The sequence below is a fragment of the Bison bison genome, unplaced genomic scaffold (genome assembly GCF_000754665.1).
Source record: "Bison bison bison isolate TAMUID 2011002044 unplaced genomic scaffold, Bison_UMD1.0 scf7180017864518, whole genome shotgun sequence".
Lineage (NCBI taxonomy): Eukaryota > Metazoa > Chordata > Mammalia > Artiodactyla > Bovidae > Bison > Bison bison.
This window is the reverse complement of record NW_011495071.1, coordinates 13,988,218-14,006,622: the sequence shown is the minus strand read 5'-3', so window position 1 is coordinate 14,006,622 and position 18,405 is coordinate 13,988,218. Positions and strand designations below refer to the sequence as shown.

The 18,405-nt window shown below is 37.3% G+C and overlaps 1 protein-coding gene across 1 annotated transcript in view; it reads left to right on the top strand.

The window, feature by feature from the left end:
* Positions 1-18,405, top strand: part of NUCB2 (nucleobindin 2) — a 40,871-nt gene that overhangs the window by 9,728 nt on the left and 12,738 nt on the right. Inside the window, exons 3-5 of the mRNA XM_010830529.1 lie at positions 9,109-9,252; positions 9,838-9,945; positions 13,747-13,873. Coding sequence (XP_010828831.1) covers positions 9,109-9,252; positions 9,838-9,945; positions 13,747-13,873 — 379 coding nt within the window. The remainder of the gene's footprint in view (positions 1-9,108; positions 9,253-9,837; positions 9,946-13,746; positions 13,874-18,405) is intronic.

Sequence of the window (18,405 nt, the reverse complement as noted above, 5' to 3'; positions counted from 1 at the left end):
TCACTTTTCACTTTCATGCATTGGAGAAGGAAATGGCAACCCACTCCAGTGTTCTTGCCTGGAGAATCCCAGGGACGGGGGAGCCTGGTGGGCTGACATCTATGGGGTCGCACAGATTCGGACATGACTGAAGCGACTTAGCAGCAGCAGCAGTGTTTTCCACATGACATTTTCCTCTCTACTGTGGAGAGTAATGGTGATTTAATTCTAGGAGTTTCTTTAAAACCATTTGCCTGGAATTTTCTTCTAAGCTTCTGACCTTCATTTTGCAAGCTTTGATGCCAGTGCATTCCTGAAGATGATCATCATGTTACAAGCTTTGATGCTGGTGCTTTTCAAAAGATGATGATGGAAAGTTGTCAGATTCATCTTCTTTCCCCAGTCCCTCCATCAGTGGTTTATTTACCACTGAGGGGTTACAGTTTGTCTAGACATGCATCAGAAATAACATCCAGTTGGGATACCTTTCAGGCAACCTATTCTTCAAATATTCAGGTATGCAGCCTCAGAATGCATCCAAAACTAAACTCACACACTTGAAAGGCTACTAAAGGCTCTTGGACATTCAAGCCAGCTTTAGTTAACTTTCCTTTCTTAGCCATAATCCCTCTTTTACATGTATAGTAACATTTTTGAGAAATTCTTTTGTAGTTTAAATTTTAATATGGCAAGAACTTTTGGCCATAGATGCCTGTGCCAGTGTTACTGCTGCTGCTGCTGCTAAGTCGCTTCAGTCGTGTCCGACTCTGTGCGACCCCATAGACAGCAGCCCACCAGGCTCCCCCATCCCTGGGATTCTCCAGGCAAGAACAGTGTGCTATTTCTTGTGTAACTCATTCTTGGAGTATCAGTCTCTTTACCACCTTTAGCATTACTGTATCATTTGGAGACCTGTAAAAGGGCATCAGGATTTTTTCAGCATTTCCTATGGACTAAATTCATCTTTGTTTTTTCCTCAAAATTACTTGGAAGTTATGTGGCTTCTGTTCAGTGTTGGTTGGAAGTCTCTGACAAGTTGACTTTGTTCATGAATCCATGAAATCAGTCTTATATTCTATATAATTTTTTTTATTGGAGACATAGTTTCTGCTGCCTTCATTTGCATTGTTTGGCTGCTTATAAATAATCTTGTTCTATCTCAAAATGTAAGGTAGTTTTGTCTATTTGTGGGTATCTTCCTGTCTGTAGTCAGGTGAAACACTTAGATGTTCCTTTACAAGAAAGTGTAAAGTTGCAATTATTCCTTTAACATCAAATATTTGCTTTATTAGTATCAGCTACTTCATTTCTATGTTTACAAAATAGCTTTTTCTTTCTTTCTTTCTTTCTTTTTTTTTTGGCCAGAAGGCTTGTGGCATCTTGTTTCCTGAACAGGGATTGACCCTGGGCAGTGAAAGCCCCAAATCCTAACCACTAGGCCACCAGTTGTCGTTGTTGTTGTTCAGTTGCTTCGTCGTGTCCTCTTGGTGAAGGCATGGTCTGCAGCACGCCAGGCTTCCTTTCCTTCACTATCCCCCAGATTTTGCTCAAACTCATGTCCATTGAATTGGTGATGCCATCCAACCATCTCATCCTCTGTCGTCCCCTTCTTCTTCTGCCTTCAGTCTTTCACAATGCCAGGGTCTTTTCCCATGAATTGACTCTGCATCAAGTGACCAAAGAATTGGAGCTTCAGCTTTAGCATCAGTCCTTCCAAAGAATATTCAGGATTGATTTCTTTTAGGATTGACTGGTCAAACCAGGCCACTAGGGAACTCCCCCAAATAGCCTTTCATTTTAATGCCAAATCATAATTTATTCCTTTTGAAGATGTATTAAATGGCAATTAAATTCAATTTGTGAGAGACAAAAAAATGCAAAAACTCAGTCTAAAGTAATGGCAGTAGAAATAGCTATAATAAAGTTCATGTATGTGCTGGCAGTAAAGATTATGTTGCTACTGCCACTTAGTCAACCACTTTTTAATGTTCTGTTAACTGAAAACCACTCTGCTTTCTGAGATGTTAAACTGAGGAATTAAGTTTATTGTCAGTAATTTGATAATATAAACAGAGAAAATATTCTAGTTGGAAAGACTTTTTTGTTTTGTTTTGTTTTTTTGGAAAGATTTTTATGCTGAATTTTAAGAAAGCGTGTGAGAATGTGTGTGTGGGTGTGTATGTGTATCTACACACTAGTCAAAAGAAAATTGGTTTAAAAATTATCAAAAGAGACCTTAAGGCAAATTAGGATATAAAGGTCACTCAAATGTGAAAAAGATTAAATCTACCAGAAACCTAGAAAATCTTGTTTGTGTACATTTAAAAACACAGCCTCAAAATATTTAAAGGAAAATGGACAGAATTATAAGGAAAAACAGATAAATCCAAAATTAAAGTGCAAGATTTTCACTTTTCTAGTATGATAATAGTCATTTTATCTAGACAAAAATGATTAAGAATGTAAAAACTGGATAATTATGAAAAGTTATAGAGCTTAGATAATTTTAAAACTTACATACTTTTAGAGTAAATTATGCTTGAAATTGTAATTGTTCTTTTTTTAATGCTCACACTTCTTTTACAAGCTCAGGTTTTTTACTCTATTTTTCATTACTTTAAAAAAAAGTTGAAGTATGATTCACATATCTTAAAATTCACTCTTTAAAAAGTGTACAGTGTCTCACACTCTGTCCAAAGTGTGAGACGTTCCTGGCTTTACTTCATTTTTACTATATCTAGACAGGAAATTTTATTGGTAGTTGATTTTTGTGTTCTTTGTATCCCACCACCTAAATCTTCTATTTGATCTACCAAGGTAGTTTTCAGCTGGCTGAATAAGCAGTGTTTGGTTTAAAAGGCATTTATAAATCATATAGCTTAATCATTTCTTACAATTGGTGTGAATACAAACAATTTTATTAGTATTTCTGATAATGTAGCAGAAAAGATCTACACTTTATTCAATGGAATTAACTAATAATAGAATCTAAGAGTGTAAATAATACTGAGGTCTAATTGAATTCTCTTTTAAAAAATTCATTATTTTAAAAAATGAGGAAACAAGCAGGGAAAGTTAATTGACTGACCTATGATCACATAGCAAGTGGATAGTGTATACACCTAAATTTAATTTGCCTTACTCTTCTTAGGTATAACACCTTTTACAAAAGTTAGAGTATAATTGCTTTACAATATTGTGTTAGTTTCTGCTGTACTACAAAGTGGATCAGTTATATGTATACATATATCCCCTCCCTTTTGAGCCTTCTACTTCCTGCTAGTGGTAAAGAGCCTGCCTGCCAATGCAGGACTTAAGAGATGTGGGGTTTGATCCCTGGGTCATGAAGATCCCCTGGAGAAGGAAATGGCAACCCACTCCAGTATTCTTGCCTGGAAAATTCCATAGACAGAGGAGCCTGGCGGGCTACAGTCGATGGGGTTGCAAAGACACACGACTGAAGTGACTGAGCATGCACACATTCCCTTCCCCTTGAGCCTCCCACCTCCCCTGTCTCATCCCTCTAGATCATCACAGAGCACCAAGCTGAGCTCCCTGTATTAGAGAGCATCTTCCCACTAGCTGTCTATTTTACACATGGTAGTATCATCCATTTTTCTTTTCCTTGAGGATCCAAATTTACTTTTCAGATAAGCATTCTCTTTGTCTCTCATTGCAGAGGAGGTTTGTGAATAACAGAGCTAAGGGAAGCAGTATGTTTTCAAATGTTAGCTGCTTCAGAACCACCTGTAGAGCTTGTTAAAATAGAGTTTGCACCCCTCACCCCCCACCTCCCTCAAAGATTCTTTGGTTTAGATGATCTGGAGTAAACCCTAATAATTTGCATTTCTAACAAATTCCTAAGTGGTGCTGGTGCTGCTGGCTCAGGGACCACCACGCTTTGAGAATCACTGTGTAAAAGCAGACATAGGCTTCGGAGTCAGTCACTCCCAGGTCCAAACTCTGGATCTACCACTTACTGCCATGTGACCCAGTTCAAATTTTTTAACTGATATGTTTCAGATTCCTGTACTTTAAAATGGGAATGATAGTATTTATTTCACAGGGCCATTGTAAGAATTAAATTAATGTAATAAAAAAATTTAGTATGATTAGTATGTAGTGTGTGTGTGTGTGTGTGTGTGTGAAAGTTGCTCAGTCGTGTCCGACTCTTTGCGACCCCATGGACTATACAGTCCATGGAATTCTTCAGGCCAGAATACTTGAGTGGGTAGCTGTTCCTTTCTCCAGGGGAGCTTCCCAACCCAGGGATCAAACCCAGGTCTCCCACTTTGCAGGAGGACTCTTTACCAGCTGAGTCACCAGGGAAGTACTTAGTAGACACTCAATAGATGGTTTCTGTTGTTATTTATAATAAGCCTAGGACTCAGTTTGGAGAAGGCAGTGGCAAGCCACGCCAGTACTCTTGCCTAGAAAATTCCATGGATGGAGGAGCCTGGTAGGCTGCAGTCCATGGGGTCGCTACGAGTCGGATGCGACTGAGCAACGTCACTTTCACTTTTCACTTTCATGCATTGGAGAAGGAAATGGCAACCCACTCCAGTTTTCTTGCCTGGAGAATCCCAGGGACGGGGGAGCATTGTGGGCTGCTGTCTATGGGGTCGCACAGAGTTGGACATTACTGAAGCGACTTAGCAGCAGCAGCAGCAGCAGGACTCAGTTATATGTTTATGCACCATAAACTCATCCACTGTTTTAGAGCAGATGCTCAGAGACTTTTTGTCACTTGGAGATTCTATCAGGACACATGCACACAGACATTTTCATATACACACATTCCTCCATGACTCTCTTCATTTTATGATAGACTTGAAAAAAGAATGAGAGAGTAGAAATGACAAATTGGTGAAGCGATTCCACTTCCAAGACTGTATTTAACTAAGGTTTATTTTCATTACTCTCAGGCTTCTATTGTGTATTGAAGTAAAGGTGGACACTATAAAAAAGGGCATATTTAACACCATGCAACTTAGCTTCCAATTGCTAAGCAGAACTGTTTATTAATGTATGTGCTATATGGTGGGAAAAGGAGAGCCTGAGTAACGTGGGAGATGAACCCAGGGTGGAGGAAGGAGTCTGTGTGAAAGGGTCTTTTAAACTCTGGATTTACTGTATCAAGTGATAGCAGTCACAGCTCCTGGTAGGGTTTGCAAAGTGAAGTTATGGAGGTGTATCACTGAGCTGACTTTCCACATGCACATTGTAGAGACTATTCAAGTCATTTTGAGCTTCCCTGATGGCTTAGCAGTAAAGGATCTGGCTGCAGTGCAGGAGTTGCAGGAGATGCAGGTTCAATCCCTGGGTTGGGAAGAGTCCCTGGAGGAGGACATTGCGACCTACTCCAGTATTCTTACCTGGAGAATCCCATAGAGAGAGAAGCCTAGTGGGCTACAATCCATAGGGTCACAAAGAGTCGGACATGACTGAAGCAACTTAGCATGCATGCCCAAATCATTGTAGCAATTATTCATTTTCTAACTATATGTGTACCATGTTAGGGGCCATTGAGACTCAATTAAGCCCCAGAAGTATATGTAGAAAACATCAAAATTGACTTGAGCAGTTAAGTCATAACTTGGGCTTTTCAGTCATGATTACACTTAAAACTCTAGTGTTGTCTAATAGTCATTAGATTGGTCAGCCTGTTTACAGTGGCATAGGGGACTTGCAAAGGTAAACAAAAATTTCAATTCAGAATTAAAAAAAAAACTAACTCACACTTTTTAAATTAGTTTTTTAAAAGGTAAAAGGTATAGCTAATAAACACTTGAAAAGATGGTCAACATCAGTAGCCAATAAAACAAACTCACAATAAGATACTGCTTCACACCCAGTAGGTTGGCTATAATAAAAGATAGACAATAAATAGCGTGTGTTAGTAAGGATGTAGAAATTGGAGCCCTTATGTAGTGCTGGTGGTAGTGGGAAAAGATATAGCTGCCATGGAAAACAGTTTGGCAGTTCCTCAAGAAATTATAAATGGAGTTACAGAATTGATCTAGCAATTCTCCTCCTAGATATACAACAAAAAGAATTCAAGTTGCTGCATCAAACACAGTAACTGGAACATAAATATTCATAGTAGTATTATTCATACTAGCCAAAAAAAGTACAAGTAGGACTTCCCTGGTGGTGCAGCTAAGAATCTGCCTGCCAGTACAGGAGACACGAGCTCGATTCCTGGTCTGGGAAGATTCCACATGCTGTGGAGCAACTAAACCTGTGTGGCACAACTACTAAGCCCATGCTCTAGGGCCTGAGAGCTGCAACTTCTGAGCCCTGGAGCCTAGAACCTGTGCCCCACAGCAGGGGAAGCCACCACAATGAGAAGCCCGTGCACCGCAATGAAGAGTAGCCCCCACTCCCTGCAACTAGAGAAAGCCCACTCGTAGCAGCAAAGACTGAATGTGACCAAAAAATAAATAAAATTTTAAAGCAACAACAAAAAAGGAGACCGTTTATTGTAATCTTTAATAAAAAAAAGAAAGCAGAAATAACCCAAATTTTCATCAACTGATGAACTGATAAAATGTAGAATATCCATACAGTAGAATATCTATTCAGCTGTAAAAAAAAAAAAAAATGAAGTGCTGATTCATGTTACAACATTTAGCATAATGCTAAATGAAAAAAGCCAGATACAGAAAAGGCCATATGTTATATGATTCCATTTATATAAAATGTCCAGAGTAGGCAAATCGATATAGACTGAAAGTAGATTTGTGGTTGCCACAGACTGAGAGAATAGAGGGAATGGGGAATGACTGCTAATAGGTATGTGGTTTCTTTTTGGTATGATGAAAATGTTCTAAAATTGGATTATGTTGATAATTGCACAGCCTTTGGAATATACTAAAAACCACTGAATTGTGTGTTTGGAAAGGATAAGTTTTATAGCATGTAAATTATATCTCAAAAGAACAAAGGCAAAACATATACCTATAGTGGGCATGAAGCATGAATGAGAAATAAACCTTTGTTATCATAAAAAATCGTTGTGAGAAGAGGAGGTGATTCATGGCCAGGAAAAGATTCTGTGGAAAAACAAATCATCCTTCTGTTAGAGATTCCTAACACTGAGTAGCCCGTCACAAGTCCTCAAAGTCTTACGAAGATGGGAACATATTTAACTACATTGAGCCAGTATCTCTCAAACATTTCATTATAAGTAACATTTACTCACAACAGTCGTGTTGAAGGACTAGTGTCCTAGAGAAGAGTGAGTCTTGGACTTGAGTATACATATGTAAGGATCACTTGGAATGTTTGTTAAAGCAGATTCCAGGGTCCCACCCCAGAGATTCTGACTCTAGAAGTGTTGGATGCAACCTGAGAATTTGCATTTCCAACAAGCTCCCAGATAATTTTATCCTTTAAGTTTGAGAACTAAACTTTGAGTAGCATCTTTATAGAATAGACAAATCCTGTACCTTAAATGGGAGAATTTTCTGGCAAGTGAATTGTATCTCAATAATGATGCTAAAAATTTTGATATACTAGAAATAGCACTAAAATGTGAATTCTAGTGATTTTGTTAATTCAAGACAATGCTGTGTGGGTGAATTATTTCCATTAAAAATTTCTTCATCTGTAAAATGAGTCACTGCTATATCCTACCTAGGGTTGTGGTGAAAATGAGGCAGTGTATTCTCCCAAACTGTGTTCTGTGGATAAAGACATGTTACTTAAAAAATTAAGTCCGTGGTCAGCTAAGTTTGGAAGTCTCTGAATTAAATAATGCATATTCCAGATTGACGGTCAGACCATTATTTTTTACTTAGATCCTGTTATCAGTCTATGTGTATCAAATAAATTAAGTATGAGCTTTTCATTCATTCTAATTCTTGTAGTAGAATTAGAGCTACAGATATCCTTATGAAGTAGAAAATTAATAAGCAAGATTTGAACAATATATTTCTTTTAAAGATTTACTTATTTATTTTTGGCTGCACTGGCTCTTGGTTGCTATGTGCAGGCTTTCTCTAGCTGTGGAGAGCGGGGGTTATCTCCAGTTGTGGCGCTTGGACTTCTCATTGTTGTGGCTGTCTTGTTGCGGGCACGGGCTCTAGGCATACAGGCTTCAGTAGCTGCAGCACATGGGCTCAGGAGTTGTGGCACATAGGCTTTGTTGCCCAATGGCATGTCGGATCTTCCTGGACCAGGGATTGAACTGATGTCCCCTGCCTTGCAAGGTGGATTCTTAACTACTGGAACACCAGGGATCCCCAAATTTGAATAATATTGTGGGACCAGCACTAGTTGTTACTCTTTTGCTTCAACCCTGTTACATCCTGCTTGATATTTTATTGACCTATTTATTTGAAAAATTAATGACCAAAAAGAACTTTGTCATATGTGAGAGGAGAAGAGGGCAGCAGAGGATGAGATGGTTGGATGGCATCACCAACTTAATGGCCATGAGTTTGATCAAACTCCGGGAGATAGTGAAGGATGAGGAAACCTGGCATGCTGCAGTCCATGGGGTCACAAAGAGTCGGACATGGTTTAACGACTGAACAACATTGGCTATGATAAAATAATGTCTGGTAAGGTTAAGAGAATATTTGTAGTCAGTTATTTGTCTTTTTAAATCAATTTATGTTCATAGAGCAAATTACTTTCAAAATTAGATCAAAGCTAATTTAAATATCATATCCAGAAGTAATTTTGGCTCTTTAGTATTTTAATTGAGAAAAAATATATAGTTTTCCCTTCTCCCTTTCTTAAACTTGGGCTATTTATTTTTTTAAAAATTGAGTTCCTCATTACCATCTTTATTTGAAGCTTTTTAAATTAACCAAATGTTTTCTTATATAAGCAGTTTAAACTTTAAAATTTTGTTTACTTGTCTTTTTAATCTTAGCTGAAAAGCATTTCTTTCCTGATTTTCTTTAGTGATCTATTTTAAGCATTATTTTTGATGTTATAATGTATTCTTAACCCTTTTCTTAGAATTCTAAAATTCCTAGAATGAAGCTCCCTAAAATTGAGTATATTATGTTATTAATGGTGGTATTATTAATGTGGTATTAATGTGATAATGTGGTATATATATATAGTTTGACAATGTTTTTTCAGAACCTTAATATAATTGTACCTTTCTTTCAGATGAAGTGGAGGACCATCCTTCCACAGTGCTGTTTGCTCCTGGTTACATGTGCACTTCCTGCTCTTGAAGCTGTGCCTATAGACATAGACAAGACAAAAGTGAAAACTACTCAGCCTGTGGACAGTGCGAAGATAGAACCACCAGTAAGTGCAATGACAAAGATAACCTTGTGGGAAGAATTTTAACTAAATTTATTACTTATAAAAGTGGAAATTCAGGAACTATTTTTCAAAAAGTAGTAAAAAGTATAATGAATATGTTGTTGTTTAATATTAGAAAAAATTTATTTAATGTAGTTATATTAGATACATATATCTAATTAGTATATTAGATAGTATATAAGAGAATTAACCATAATACATTTCCAAGATGGAGATAACCAGCCAAGAAAACATTATGTTCAGAGAAGAGACAGATAACAATGAATGAGACAGGTAACAATGGGGTAAACTCAATAATTTTAATATTATTGGTTAAGTCTACATTGTCTAAGTGGTATAGAAAATTGGCTTTTACATAGGAGTAAAACATGACATTGGTTCTGATATAACATTCTTCATTTGAGAAATAGTTTTTTAACTTTGACTGCCCAAACTGTCAAAGTAGGTTTGTCTCAATACCATATTTCTAGACATTTTTTTGTTTGTTTTGTTTTTTAGGATTGAGATCTTTAGATACAGGGAAGGAAAAACTTTCAGAAGAGTTATTGTTTGTTTCTTAATTTGAAGGATACTGGACTTTATTATGATGAATACCTCAAGCAAGTGATTGATGTGCTGGAAACAGATAGTCATTTCAGAGAAAAGCTCCAGAAAGCAGACATAGAGGAAATAAAGGTAAATGTAATTAAATAATTGTTTGACAAATATTTAAGCATGCCAGACACTGAGCTAAGTATTGGGATTACAAAGATGAGTCTCATTTGCAGCCCTTAACTCAAGGGAGACTAATACCAAGAAAAAGATTACTACAATGAATATATGATAAGTGTATAATGTATTTTGGAGATATAAGATTGGACACCTAATTCAGTATAAAGCAGTGGGGGGAGGTGGGTCATCTTTCTTCCTAGAGATTATGTCTATTGCTTGAAGATGTGGCTGAGAAAAGGAGAAAGACTGGGAGGCATCCCAGGCCAAGGTGCAGGAGACATATAGAAACCTGGGAGTAGGAAATGTTTCTGGAAGCTAGCCTGAGAAGTGGAGGCCATGATTGGCCTAAAGATGAGCTTGGAAGGCATCATGGGCTAGATGACAGAGGGTCTTGTACATCATGGTAAGAGACTCAAAACATGATGGGAGGCCAGCAGGAAGCTATTCAAAGGTTTAGAATAAGTTCAGTTCTGGTGTTTAATCAGATCCAGATTAATAGAAGATGTAATGGCCCACATCTTATCTCAATAGGGGAGGTTTAATTTGCCTCTGTCCTAAGAAGCATTTATTGGACATTATCTTAGTCCATTTATTAGACATTATCTTAGTCCTAGACTTCTCCTTAGTACTCATAATAAAGAAAAGAGATTGTAAAAAACAAGATCTGACATGAGAGATTCTTTAAAAGCCCATCCTTGAAGGGTGAAAGTGAAAGTGTAGTCTCTCAGTTGTGTCCAACTCTTTGTGACCCCATGGACAGTAGCCCACCAGACTCCTCTGTCCAAGGGATTCTCCAGGCAAGAATACTGGAGTGGGTTGCCATTCCTTCTCCAGAGGATCTTCCTGACCCAGGTATTGAACCTGGGTCTCTTGCCTTGCAGGGAGATTCTTTACCATCTGAGCCACTAGGGAAGCCCATCCTTGAAGGGTAATGAATCCATTTAATTTGGTTTATCTTAAAGTCAGAAGTAAAAAAAAAAAAAATCCAATGATTTAATTTTAAACTTTTGGTTATATCTCTCAAGATAGTTTTATTGGTTTGCTTATGTTATTTTTATCTGTTTTTAACTTTCCTAAAAAATTGTCTCAGCTGTTTCTAGGATCAGAATTAGTGAACTTTGTTTGAAGGAAACATTCTGGATCAAGCATCCTTCTTATTTTAGTTTCTGTCCCTGCTCTGGGCCCCTTTTGAAAGTCTGACGTGCATAAGGTTGTGGCTACTATCAGAGCCTGTGTGTGGCTTTTAGTTCACAGCTTTCCTCTTGGAAGCTTTGAACATTTCTGGGAGAATGGTAACAGCCTTATGCCAATAATTCCCTTGAATTATCTCTATTTTATTTTAGAATTACCTTTTTTTTTTTTTAATTGACATATATTTGACATATGGTATTATATTAGTTTAATGTTTAGGACATAGTGATTTGACATTTGTATACTTTGGGAAATAGTTACCACAATAGGTCTAGTAACCATCTGTCACCACACAAAATTAATACAATATTATTGACTGCACACCCCATGTAGTGTGTTATATCCCCATGGCTTATTTATTTTACATCTGGGAGTTTGTACCTCTTGACCCCCCTTCACCCATTTCATTTCTTCCCCAGCCTCCCTCCACTCTGGCAACCACCAATTTATTCTCTGTATGTGTCTGTTTTTCGTTTGGTTTAGTTGGTTTGTTCTGTTTTTTTAGATTCCACATACGTCAGGCAGCATTTTTTCTTTCTCTGCCTGACTTATTTCACTTAGATAATACCCACGATCTCCTGAATAATCTTGTGTTTCCTTGAAAAATTTATTTGAGCTATGGAACTAATTTCCTGGGATGAATGATATCTAATATAGAGCTTTCAGTGTCTCTTATCTACAATACTTCAGTTAGGACTAAGAGCATTATTTGAGGGCTAACAAAAATGTGGATAATGGGAGTTGCTATATAGAGATAACGAGGGAAGGGAAGGCAACTAGCTTGTCTTATTTGGTATGGGAATACTTTTATAACTGTCTCCCTTTCACAGTCAGGTCCTTTTCTTTATGGGGTTGTATCGGGTAAGGGGGGGAGACAAAATGGGGTGAGTTAAACAGTTATTTAATGAAAAAGAAATGAGTAAAACTAGACAACAAAACCCAACCCAAGAGAATCATTACAAACAGCTAGGCAATTCCTCTTTTCTCAGGAAAAACTGGGAAAAAAGTTAGAAGTTGTCCTTTCCTTTTCAGCTAAGCATTTTGAAAGGAGACTCATACTGCATTTCTTCCCTTACCAAACATTGCTAACTGGGAGGATCATGGCAGTGCCTGTGCCGCTTCCCTGAGTGTGCTTTTGTGAAGGATGTCATGACTTCTTCATTGCCAGATCTAATGCACATATTCTATTCCTCTTCTTACTAGACTCCTTTATTTTATCTCAGTGGTTCTCAAAATTTTAAATTGTTAAAACGGATTTCTGGGCCCCACCTCCCAACTTTATGATTCAGTAAGTGTAGGGCCTGCGGATCTGAGGTTCCCAAGTGATGTTGGTGCTTCTGCTTGAGAACTGTTGTTTTATCAATAATAGTGACCATCTCTCCTTGAAATATACTACTCTTTTTCTTCTGCAGCAGACTATTCTCTTGGTCCCCTTTCCCCACTCTGAACATTCTTTCTTGGTCTCCCTTGTGGAGTTTCTTTACCTTCCCTTCCTCAGCAGGCCCCCTTGACTCAATCCTGAAGGGTTTGTGTGCCCGATTGCTAGTTAGACTTGCAGTTTATGATTGCAAATGCATTTATAACAAGAGAAAGTAAACCACTAACTATTTTGTTTCTTAAATTTTGAAGCATGTATATACTCATCTATGAAAAAAGTAATCAAAGGAGACAACCTAAAAAAGATGAATTTTGATAAGTTTTTAATATATGGAATGACTAAAGCTTAAGGAAGCTATGTTACTTTAAAAAGCTTTATCAAAATATAATTAATATACCATAAAATTTGCCCCTTTAAAGTGTACAATGCAGTGGTTTTGATACATGTACAGAGTTATATAACTATCACCACTATCTAATTTTAGAACATTTTTGTTTCCTCTAAAATGAAACCCTGTATCCATTAAGCAATCTCTCCCCCTTTCCTCTCCTCAGCCCCTGGCCAACATTAATCTAATTTGTATCTCTGTGGTTTTGCCTGTTCTAGACATTTCATATGAGTGGAATTATACAAAATTTGGCCTTTTGTGCCTGGCTTCTTTGACTTAGCATAGTGGTTTCAATGTTCAGCATATTGTAGCATGTATTGATATATTCCATTATATGGCTATTCCATATTTTATCAATTTATCAGTTGACGGACTGATAAATTGGGTTATTTCTACTTTTTTTAGTGTGAAAATTGCTGCTGTGAACATTCATATTTAAGACTTTATGTGAACATATGTTTCTGCTCTTTAGGTATATATCTAGGAATGGATTTGCAGGATCATATGGTAACTCAGTGTTTAACTTTTTGAGGAACTGTCAAATTGTTTTCCAAAGTGGCTGTACCATTTTATAATTTAAGTTACTTTTTGAGTTTCTTGTTTTTGTTTTAATTATGGCTTTTAGATGCCTTAATTTAGAGTTACAAACTGAATTTCTTCTGAAAGAAATGTTGTTTGTAATATCAAATTTATCTCAATGAGTCAAAGCATTTATCACTATTTTATCATAACCCTATTTTAGATATATTGTATCTTATCTAAAAATCCAATGGAATAGATAACATTAATTTATCATTTTTGTTAACAGAGTGGGAGGTTAAGCAAAGAACTGGATTTAGTAAGTCATCATGTGAGGACAAAACTTGATGAACTGAAAAGGCAAGAAGTGGCAAGGTTAAGAATGCTGATTAAAGCTAAATTAGATTCTTTTCAAGGTAAGTACTAAAGAAAAGGTCAGAAAATTCCAATATTTAGTTTTGAGGTCAGTTTACAGACCATGTTCCTTTAGTCAAAATTTAATGTTAGAATTGATTTGGCTTCTCTTAATTTTTAAAATGTCATTCAAAAATCAAAATGATTGCCCTTAAATAATTATATCAAAAAAGGAAGAATGAAAAATAATGAATTAAGCCATTGCTTTAAAGAGGAAAAATAACATCAAGGGAGACCAAAAGAAAGTAGGGGAGAGAAACTAATTAGAATAATTTCCATAGATGAAATAGAAAAATTGTCAGAGTTAGCTCCACAAAAACACCAGGTTCAGACAATACCAAAGGCAATTCCACTAAACCATTAGGGGGCAGATTGTCAGTGCTATTTAAAGTATTCCAGAGCACAGATGAAGAAGGAAACTTCCATACTCTTATCATGTATTGATGCCAAAACCAAAATTATTGGATATTAAAAGAATACTCTGTCATAACAAGTGGATTTATTTTAGGAATGCAAGATTAACTTTTTAGGAAATCTAATATTATAAATTATTGTATGTGTAGATACAGGAAGAAAAAATTTTTTGGTGACAAAAGAACTTGCAAAGTCAAAGGACAAATAATTAATTGGAATAAACCTTTCAAGTTTGTATTTAAAAAAAATTATATTTATCTATTTACGCATTTCTTTGGCTGTGCCTGGTCTCAGTTGTGGCATGGGGTATCTTTGAACTTCACTGTGGCACGTGGGATCTAGTTCCCTGACCAAGGATCGAACTTGGGTTCCCTGCATTGAAAGTGTGGACTCTAAAACACTGGACCACTAGGGAATTCTCCTCAATTTTTAAAAAAAAATTAAGATAATTATTTTTGGTACAATAGAAGGTTCGTAGCAAGATTGAGGGGAAGGTACGGATATTTCCCATATACCTCCTGTCCCCCAACGTTCACAGCCTACCCCAGTACCAACATCTCCCAACAACTGATGAACCTACACTGACACATCATGGTACCCCCAAATCCATAGTTTATATTTCACTCTTGGGGTTGTACAGTTTATGGGTCCAGGTAAATTTATGATGACATGTATCTACCATTATAGTACCATACAGAATAGTTTCACTGCCCTAAAACTCCTCTGGCTCTGCCTATTTATCTTCCCATATTCTAATTTAGACTATGAGGAGATTACACAGCTAAGAAGCAGAGTTTTTGAAATGTGACGCTATCTCAAAGAAAGTTCATACGATCACCTCCATATATTCAGAAAAGGCATTTGACAAGAATTAACACATCTAATTAATTTTTTTTAAGTCATAAAGTAGTAATCAATAGATACTTCTGTAACACGATCACGTATGTCCAGCTCAGCTACACATACTTATTGGAGAAACACAAATATGTATTTTAACTAAAATCAGAAACAAAACAATGCTCACTGTGTCACCACTACTAATTAATATTGTATTGGAGGGTACTAATCAATTATACAAATGAAAAAATTGGAGGTGAAGTAAATGGAAAGTAGGCAATAAAATCATCTCTATTTGCAGATAATAGATACTTGGAAAACTCAATGTAATTGTCTGAAGAACTTAGTATATACAACAGGAAAATTCAGCAAGTTAAACAATATACAGAGGGCTTCCCAGGTGGTGCTAGTGGTAAAGAACCCTCCTGCCAATGCAGGAGATGTAAGAGACATGAATTTAATCCCTGTGTAGGGAAGATCCCCTGGAGGAGGGAATGGCAACCCACTCCAATATTCTTGCCTGGAGAATCCCATGAACAGAGAAGCCTGGTGGTCTATGGTCCATAGGGTCTCAAAGAGTTGGATCCAACTGAAACAACTTAGCATGCACACAAGCAATATATAGAAATCAGTGTTTTTTCATATGTGCAAACAACAGCCAGTTAGCAGATGTAATGGAAGAGAAGACTATTGTGCAATACCAACAAAAATAAAATACCCAAAATAAACCTATTAAGAGATATGAAAGACTTACAGATAAAAACTTGAAAATGCTCCTGAAAGACGCAAAAGTAGACTTGAAAAAACAAGAAAGACATAGCATTTTTCTGATACAAAACTCAGTATTATAAACATGTCAATTCTTCCTAGGTTAATTTATAAATTTAACATGATCCAAATAAAAAAGATGTACATTTTCCCCCTGGTACTGGCCAAATTAATTTTAAAATTCATATGAAAAGGAAAACGAACAAGAAAAGCAATATGCCTCTTAAGAAGAACAAAGAAGAAGGACTTGTTATATTAGATATCAAAACATATCACTGAGCATCAGACATTAGAATTCTATGATTTTGTCATGTAAGTAGAAGGACCAGTGAAACAAAATAAAAATTCCAGAAATAAAATTAAATACATGTGGAATTTCATGTGCATTAAAGGTGGTATCTCATTAGTGAGATAAGTGGTCTTAATAGAGTTGGATAGCCATTTGGAAAAAGGTATAGTTAGATTTACATCTCATATATATCAGGATAAGTGCTTATGTAAATCAAAGATTTAAGTGTAGAAAATAAAACCGTAAAAGCAAAGTTGACAACATAAATGAATTCCCTTATTGTCTTGGAATGGCCTTTCTAATTATGAATCAAAACCCAGGGGCCAGATTTGGCAAGTGAGATACCCTACAAGCTGCCTCCTGCATCCTTGTAATATGCCTGTATAGGTTGGTTATCTGGGTGGTTCATTGTCATCAATAAATATCTGAATATTTACTAAGGGCAGAGTATCAGTTTTTAAACTCCAGTTGCATAAAAATCACCTGGGAAGCTAGTTTAAAAACACAAATTACTGAATCTCACCTCTATATATGCTTATTCTGGGGATAAGTAATATGCATTTTAAACATGTACCTCTGGTCAGTGGGTCATATTGGAGAAATTGTGTGGAGCTGCTGCTGCTGAGTCACTACAGTCGTGTCCGACTCTGTGCGACCCCACCAGGCTCCTCTGTCCTGGGATTCTCCAGGCAAGAACACTGGAGTGGGTTGCCATTTCCTTCTCCAACGTGTGAAAGTGAAAAGTGAAAGTGAAGTTGCTCAGTCATGTCCGACTCTTAGCGACCCCATGGACTGCAGCCTACCAGGCTCCTCTGTCCATGGGATTTTCCGGGCAAGAGTATTGGAGTGGGGTACCATTGCCTTCTCCGATTGTGTAGGGCAGTGGTTCCCAAACTTTTTGGTACCAAGGACCAGTTTCATGGAAGACAGTTTTTCCATAGACTGGAGGTGGTGGGGATGGTTTCAGGATGATTCAAGTGCATTACATTTACTGTATACTATATTCTATTATTATTACATTGCCTCCACCTCAGATCCCTGGAGAAGGGAAAGGCTACCCACTCCAGTATTCTGGCCTGAAGAATTCCATGGGCTGTATAGTCCATGGGGTTGTAAAGAGTTGGACACGACTGAGCGATTTTCATTCTTTCATTCATCCCACCTCAGATCATCAGGCATTAGGTCCTGGAGGTTGGCGACCCCTTGTGGCTCAGACGGTAAAGCATCTTCCTACAATGTGGGAGACGGGGGTTCGACGTCTGGGTCGGGAAGATCCTCTAGGGAACAAAATGGCAACCCACTCCAATACTCTTGCCTGGAAAATCCTGTGCATGGAGGAGCCTGGTAGGCTACAGTCCATGGGGTTGCAAAGAGTCAGACATGACTAAGCGACTTCACTTCACTTCTTCACTTCACTTCAGTGTAGAGGGTAAACTCTCTGCTGGTGAATAGACTTAGAAAACAAGTACCAAATACTCATTATCCTGAAACTAAGGACATCAGTGAGAGGTAAATTAACTCATACCATCCTACTTCCTGTAGTCAGACACACAAGGCAATTCTGTCCTTGAAGCCAGGCTTAAGGTGGTTTGAGATTTCTTTGCATTTAGACAACTTCCATCTCCTTAATCTTGGCAATGTTTTCTTTATTCCAAAACAGGGGCTAGATTTCATTATCTAAAGTAAACTGACTTACATCCTTAGAAAGGTTATAAATATTTTCTCCTTGATTCACAATTTATGAGTTAAAATTTCTGATAATTTGAAGAAGGGCTTAATTTGAAAGTGAACGTCGCTCAGTCATTTCTGATTCTTTGCGACCCCATGGACTATACAGGTCATGGAGTTCTCCAGGCCAGAATACTTGAGTGGGTAGCCTTTCCCTTCTCCAGGGGATCTTCCCAACCCAGGGATCGAACCCAGGTCTCCTGCATTGCGGGTGGATTCTTTACCAGCTGAGCCACAGGGATTGGGGGGGTGTAATTTTTAAGGTAGGCAATAGATTCATATGGCCTAAAACAAGAGAGTATAAGAAAGTTCCTGGATAGTTTTGTCCATTATTAGTTTCCACTGCCCCCTAATACCATCCTTCCTGAGTTTCTTTTTTTTTTTTTTCGTTTTATAATTTCTTTTTTTTTTTTTTATTTCTCATGTGTTCCCCATCCTGAACCCTCCTCCCTCCTCCCTCCCCATACCATCCCTCTGGGTCGTTCCAGTGCACCAGCC